This window comes from Sphaerodactylus townsendi, unplaced genomic scaffold, assembly GCF_021028975.2.
Source record: "Sphaerodactylus townsendi isolate TG3544 unplaced genomic scaffold, MPM_Stown_v2.3 scaffold_1465, whole genome shotgun sequence".
NCBI lineage: Eukaryota > Metazoa > Chordata > Lepidosauria > Squamata > Sphaerodactylidae > Sphaerodactylus > Sphaerodactylus townsendi.
In genome coordinates, this window is record NW_025950030.1 from 1 (window position 1) to 7,567 (window position 7,567).

Here is a 7,567-nt window from a genome sequence, read left to right on the forward strand (position 1 = left end):
CAAAACAGATAAAGTGCCCATGCCGGAAGATTGGAGAGACAAGGTGCTTTCCTTATATGTGAACCTAGACGAATACCTTTTGAATCATATAAATATAAATGGGGGCCGCGGACTAATTATGTGAATGACTGAATTTTTAAACTATTCTGAATAAAAGGGAGGTTTATTTTATTGTTCATTTATTTATATAGTTCTCAGGGAAAGTAGGGACGATGATTGGTATAGGAGAATATGTATCTGCTGTAAATGTTAGTAAGGGTAGTTGTTTTGGTGTTAAATAGTTATGTTGCACTTAAAGTTATGTGTGGCCTTGTTTTAAAATCCTTAAAACCAAGAGAACCACAAAGGATTGCGAAGAGCTCCAAGCGGACCTTGATAAATTAGGTGAGTGGGCTAAGAAATGGCAAATGCAGTTCAATGTAGCGAAATGTAAAGTGATGCACGTAGGGGCAAAAAATCCAAACTTCACATACACGCTACAGGGGTCAGTGCTATCAGTCACAGACCAGGAAAGGGATTTGGGCGTCTTAGTTGATAGTTCCATGGGAATGTCAACTCAATGCATGGCAGCGGTGAAAAAGGCAAACTCTATGCTGGGGATAATTAGGAAAGGAATTGAGAATAAAACTGCAAAGATTGTCATGCCCTTATATAAAGCCGTGGTGCGACCGCACTTGGAGTACTGTGTTCAGTTCTGGTCGCCACATCTCAAAAAGGATATCGAAGAGATAGAAAAAGTGCAGAGAAGGGCAACGAGGATGATTGAAGGATTGGAGCACCTTCCTTATGAGGAGAGGCTGCAGCGTTTGGGACTCTTTAGTTTGGAGAGGAGACGTCTGAGGGGGGATATGATTGAAGTCTATAAAATTATGCATGGGGTAGAAAATGTTGACAGAGAGAAATTTTTCTCTCTTTCTCACAATACTAGAACCAGGGGGCATTCATTGAAAATGCTGGGGGGAAGAATTAGGACTAATAAAAGGAAACACTTCTTCACGCAACGTGTGATTGGTGTTTGGAATATGCTGCCACAGGAGGTGGTGATGGCCACTAACCTGGATAGCTTTAAAAAGGGCTTGGACAGATTTATGGAGGAGAAGTCAATCTATGGCTACCAATCTTGATCCTCCTTGATCTCAGATTGCTAATGCCTTAGCAGACCAGGTGCTCAGGAGCAGCAGCAGCAGAAGGCCATTGCTTTCACATCCTGCATGTGAGCTCCCAAAGGCACCTGGTGGGCCACTGCGAGTAGCAGAATGCTGGACTAGATGGACTCTGGTCTGATCCAGCAGGCTAGTTCTTATGTTCTTATGTTCTTAAAAAGAGAAAAGTATTAATAACAATAATTTTTTAAAAAAAACTGACTGCTCTTTCCAGACTGGAGTGTGGGCCCTTAAATGACTTTTGAGGCTTATTACTGTTATTGTGCTCTGGCTAGAACTCTCTCTAGAGCTCTCTATGTAAAAAACTCACCTTAACCAGGTAGTGCATTTACGCCACCATAGTCAACAAACCTTTCAAGTTATGGGTGAGTCTCAATTTCATTGTAAAACAGTTTCCCCCAGGCATCCTCCTTTGTGGGTATCTGTAAATCACTCTTTTGCAATTTGCTCCTCATCCTTCTTTTCTGCCTCTCCAAGAAGATATATTCCCTTATATTGTCCCTCTTTCAGCATCCTCAGAGCCTGCATGCAAATGAGCCTTCTGGCCTCGGGCCTCCTCCTATCTTCACTCTCAAATAGTTTTGTCTCTTTCATGGGGTGGGGGTGGGGAGGCTGGCATAGAGTCGGGAGAGTGGGAGGACGAATACATGCCCTTCCTTGAAAATCGCAGAGCACTAGGGCTCAAAAGAAAAGGCGATCTTTTTAGAGAGGCCTCTGCAAAAGGGGCCTAACTAGAGCAAAAAGACATTTTACCTGTGAACCTTCCACCATGAGCACAAAAAGGATATTTGTGAATTGTGCATTTGTAATGAGATCTTTAATGCATTGAACATGAAAAATAATCCCTTTTTAGGTAAATGGCTCTTAAATTCTTGAAGTTCTGAATTGTAAATTTTAGAAATATTGCATCCAGCCATGAAACTTGAACAATGGAGCCTGCAAAGTTTTAGAACTAGTAATATTTTTATATTATGCTATTAAATGGTGTTACTTGGAAAACATTTATCTTTAAGTCTTCTAGTCTTCCCCCTTGCTATTTTAGTTGCCTGTGTATTATTTTGTTTCTTGTATAGCATTATGGCCTTACAATACTGTGTCTCAAAAAATGCATAATGTGGTTTTTCACTCATAGGTAGTGGAAATGAATTTCAGATACATAATAGTTAGCTAAGGAGTGCGAAGTCATATATTGTTCCAACCCCCAGGTGGGGGGTGGAGGTCTTCTGTAACTGCGTATAATTCCCAGGAAAAAATGGCAACTTTGTATGGTAGATTCTGCATTGCGTTCCACTAAAGTCAGTCCTCTCTCTCTGAGGGCACCCCTTCCTTGGGTTTCACCTTGAAAATCTCCAGGTATCTCTTAGTCTGGAGCAGGCAACCCTAGTCCTGCACAATGTAGGATATTTTAATAATAGCTATATTTTCAACGTTTTAATGTTGGCACTGCTTGTTTGTGATTAATAAATTGTAACCAAAGGAGTATAGAAGAAAGAGCAGGGGACGTGAATACATAGCTGTTCATAATGTTTCTGCATCAGGGATTGTAGAGAGCGATGTGTCGGAATGCTTAAACCCCCCCCCCCCCCCCGAGGTTCAATTTGTAATTTGATCATCAGTTATGATGAACAGCCTCTGAGAACATTTTAAAATAATTGCATTTTATCATGAATTCTAAACTGAAAGGATGGACTTGAACAGGGCCTTGGAGTGTTAAGTTAAATGTTAATGTTTGATAATTGTTATATGTTAAAGAAAGTAAACCTTTTTGTTTAAAATTTAGTTATTGCAAACCCTTCCAAGCTCTGCCCCAACAGAACCCACAAGCTGTGGTTACACTACCACGATGTCATACGGATCTATGCTTTTAACCCCTCTTGGCGCAGTACAGGATCCACATTTCTGAACACGTGTACAAAATAGCATCTGTAACAACACTCAGGATTTACTTTCTCTCGAACGCGCATGGCCAAAAGAGCGTAGTCCACGGACCCATCCCATACCTGCATTTAAACACACAGACACACACAGTGTTTTCTTCACAACATTGGACTTTTTCTTTATTCAGCAATATTCATACAGAAGAGGGCACTCCGAATCCGCAGCACACAAACACACTAGTCAGTCCTGGGTTTTTTCATCCTTATGCAGGTCGGGCTTTAGAACGACATGCTCATTCACCCCCTTCATCGCTATAACCGTAATTTTTGACATAGCACGTGCCCCCTCGGGTCCTGAAGCGGCTGTGCTTCGGAACAATTCGATCAGTTCGCACCGACTACAGCATTCGGGGTTCAATTCTTCCTGAACCAACTTAGCCAACAATGTCAGATCCACTGCACCCTGCCACACCTACGGTTTTGAAAACATTAAAAAAATACATCAGCTTTGGGTTGTAGACTTAATACACATTGGCCTTTTTTTCTTTTGCATACTCACGTTGGGGAATAGCTCCGTCACACAGAGGATCTTCTTTGCATCAACCTCCAAGGGGTCGGCCTGTTCCTCTGAGCGCATTGGAGTCGGTGGGGGTGTTGCCGGGGTGTCACCCTCATCTTCCTCAGAAGAAATCTCATGCTCCGAACTGTGACCAGAATCAGATTCATCATCCGTCCCCCGATTTTGATAAGAGGTTACCGTTTTGCAATAATGGCAGCAATTAGGGCGGAATTTGACGCGTGTCACCTCCGTAATATCGGCAAACTCACATGTTGCAAAATACCTGTTCATCTTCTCCTGCAGCTACAAATGAGAAAAACAGAGCGGTTTTTTCCCCCACTACACACTTAAAAACACACACCACCCGCCACCCTCCAGAATGCTTACCTGCTTTAACAACTGCAAAGCGCACACGCTATTCTCCTTATCGTCAGATTCATCACGTTGTCCTTGGAAAGGTGCCATTTCCTCTTCTTCTTCACGCTCTAGTTCTGCAGAAGTTGTAGCACTGGCACACATGTTCTCCTTCTCCAGTGTGTTTTCCATAAAGGTCCCTAGCCAGCAACTACAGAAAAAACGCTTCAACTTGTTCCTCTTTTCCATATTTATACCGTATAACCTCTAGGGGCGCATGTGGGGCCATGACGCACACACCAAGCTCTGATTGGTTGTTTTTCAAACGCGGAGGAGCGGGAAAAGCTGTTTTAACATGTGACCTATAAGAGCGATTCACGTCCATTTTATATCCTTTTATTACATTTAAGAAAGGGTGGGATTCCATGTGAGTCTGGCTGAGGCTTGGGCCGCAAAGATTAAAAACATAAGAAGTTTAGTATTACTACATACTAACTGAAATTATTGGATATCGGGTATGATTTTGAGAGCCGTTGGTGTTGCTCATTTCACCCTGGGCCAATTCAAATGGTGGTCCCATTTATTACCTGTTTCATGAATGTAGCGGTCATGCATGAAGAAGGTGACTGAACATCAAGAAGGTGATAGTGAACTCTCGCCTATTTTGTGTTTGTATTTGTTCCCCTTTCACTCTATGGCAAGGTTGAGGCTTACCAAAGCCAATTCCCCGTTTACTGTGCCCACTATATAGTGCACAGCAGAAATAACAGCGTAAAACTACAGACTGCTTTCTCAAAGGGGTGCCCGACTTCTTGTTTGTTTTGTTCCCAGGGCACAGCTAGGAGTCTATCCCCACTCCTTCAGACTGACAGGGACAGAACATTGTAGGGTTGCCATGACACACACCTGGGCCACATTCACCTCCATCAGGAGTCTCAAGAGAGCAAAAGGGATGCTGTAAAGCTATTCTTTGCTTTATTTTACAACCACCTGTAACACTTCAGTAATTTTTAAGTCAACAGTCTGTTTTAACAAGCCTGATAGGAAACCATCTACATGCTTAGTTTATAAGAGCTGTTGAAGTGAAAAATAATAATTTCGAGACATATTATTTCACACAGCAACACCTAAGGAAGATTAACATTTTGTAATAGAATGTGTTTATAAGGTTTTGCTTATGTTTTTACATCTCTTAATGATAGATTCTTTTAGTTGGCCCTAATTTGATTTGCGAACTGCATATATAAAATGGGGTTTGCAGGGTTTTATTACTAAGGCTTAAAAACAACACCCCACAAATCCATTATATTCATTATAAAAGGAATGCACATGCTTCAAAACAATAGTTACGACATCCCAATATGGTCTTAAATCACAGAGCAAGAAGCAAAATGAATAATGAATGTATGTAGGATTTGAAAGATCATAGCTTAATGACGTGGCTTACGAGAAGTTTGGTCCGGCACGCCTAATAAGGACCACACCGTAAAACCCCAGTGTTTGGTAGATGGATGCCCCTTTAAAACCTACAATCCAAAAAAACTTTCACAAGAACCAGCACTTTAGAATATTTTCAATAATGTGTTTTATTAATACTACATATTGAGATTAATGTTATTAATACTACATATTCAGATTTATTTTACATGATAATCTTGAAAGCTGCAAAGGTTGATTATACATATACAGAGTTTTATTTTTCAATAAGGGTAAATGTGTTGTGTTTTATTAATACCACATATTCAGATTTATTTTTACATGATTATCTTGAAAGCTGTAAAGGTTGATTTTACATATACAGAGTTTTATTTTTTCCATAGAAACCCTTGCACACATCTTTACAAAAAGATTTCAAGAAGGTTTTCAACCATGTGTGGTTGGGACAGGTATTTTTTTACCAAGGCCACATATTCTGGCAGACATTTCTGTCTAAACTTTTCGAGTACAGCTGCGGGACTCTCAGCGTTACCAATTTTCATAACCAATTTTCCAATATAAAGGACAGTGTTTTGCGTGACAGCAAAACAGTCTAAAGCACAACCTAAAAACAGACACATTTTTAACACAGGCAATATTTTCAGATTCTGGCATATTTCAGTCAGAATTCGATCATAAAAATCAGAACCACGTGATAAGCAATCATGAGCTTCCTGGTTCCCTTGGTCATATCTACAGCCATCACAGCGAGACATGTCCATATGTAGCTCACAACGCCCCAAAATGACGCAAACAGCGGCTTTCAATAGCTTCTTAAACGCTGATCTCCTTTCCGAAGGTAGAATAGGCCACAGGTCAAAGCCTCCCAGGCCTGCTTCTTCTCGCCACAGCTGGAGATAGGGACCCCCCATCATAACCAAGTTGTGAAAGGTGAAATTCTGTAAAATGTTGGAAAAATAAGAAGAATTTACACAATGCCCACACACATTTTTCCACAACCCTAAAAACCCCAAACATATTGCTAACTCACCATCTGCTCATGTTGTTGTACAGCATCCATGCTTTCTGAAATGGGGGCTGGACCCTGTTCTTCAATGGCTGGAGGAAACAATCGCCTGGCGATGTTAGAATCTTCAGCGAGTAGAGGCCTTCTTGGTTCTCTCTGTCTCCTCCTTGGAGCTGGGGGTGGGCTCATGGAGAACAGACTCTCAGATCCACTCGACTCCATTTTCAGTGTGCAAGTCAGCTGGTTTCACACTCAAAAGACAGGCCATATTTATGTGTAACCACCCTCACCCCCCACGGTGTGAACTGGGACGGCCTAAAAACAAGCCAGGCCAATTATAGAAACCCTCCTGAGTGGATTGATGATGACAACCCCCCCTTTTATTCAGAATAGTTTTAAAAATTCAGTCATTCACATAATTGGTCCGCGGCTCCCATTTATATTTATATGATTCAAAAGGTATTCGTCTAGGTTCACATATAAGGAATGCACCTTGTCTCTCCAATCTTCCGGCATGGGCACTTTATCTGTTTTGCACACGCGTGCCGGTACAATTCTTGTTGCCGCTGCCGTATGATAAAATAAATGTTCGTTGGGATCTCATGGTTGGATAAGGCTAGACTCGGTAAATATATAATAGGTAAAAAAAGGAAACCGATGATCATCAATTATGATAACTTGACTGTGCACTTGGGTCCAGAATGCCTTTACCTTTCCACAGTCTCACCAAACAGGTTGAAAGAGCAGCCAGTTTTGAAGGAGACAGTAAAAAATCTCCACACAGAGCTATCAGTATACCTGATGGGCGGTAGTAAGAGGAACCTTAGGTGTGCGCTAACAGGAACCTTAGGTGTGCGCCCTCTCGATAAATAAAAGTCAACGGAACTGTTTCAGTTGTATTCTCTGTTTTTATTTCTTGTACGTAGCAATACCTGGGTATTAATGTATCTTTTGAGAAACTGGGAGCCATAGGGTGGGAGTAGATGGGCCGTAACTAGAGATTTTGTCAGCTTTACATGTTACAACACCTCCTGATTTATTTTACTTCTTGCCCACGTGGTTGAAAAAGTATTTCAGTTTTTATGATTTTGTGTTTTTCCAAACTTTCCAAAGAGTTACAAAACGTTTTAAAATGCTGTTCGTTGTTTGGCCCCTTCTGTGTGTTAGAAAA

General features: G+C 41.2%; 2 protein-coding genes across 2 annotated transcripts; both read right to left on the bottom strand.

The window, feature by feature from the left end:
• Nucleotides 1-3,193: 3,193 nt before the first annotated feature.
• LOC125424914 lies at nucleotides 3,194-4,537 on the bottom strand. The gene is made up of 3 exons (XM_048482350.1): nucleotides 3,987-4,537; nucleotides 3,600-3,902; nucleotides 3,194-3,512 (listed from the first exon to the last, which is right to left on the bottom strand). Exons 1-3 carry the CDS (start codon nucleotides 4,200-4,202, stop codon nucleotides 3,282-3,284), a joined length of 750 nt encoding a protein of 249 aa, XP_048338307.1. The 5' UTR covers nucleotides 4,203-4,537; the 3' UTR covers nucleotides 3,194-3,281.
• Nucleotides 4,538-5,585: 1,048 nt separating this feature from the next.
• Nucleotides 5,586-7,026, bottom strand: LOC125424913. Its single transcript, XM_048482349.1, has 2 exons — nucleotides 6,421-7,026; nucleotides 5,586-6,328 (listed from the first exon to the last, which is right to left on the bottom strand). Exons 1-2 carry the CDS (start codon nucleotides 6,616-6,618, stop codon nucleotides 5,792-5,794), a joined length of 735 nt encoding a protein of 244 aa, XP_048338306.1. The 5' UTR covers nucleotides 6,619-7,026; the 3' UTR covers nucleotides 5,586-5,791.
• Between the last annotated feature and the right edge of the window lie 541 nt (nucleotides 7,027-7,567).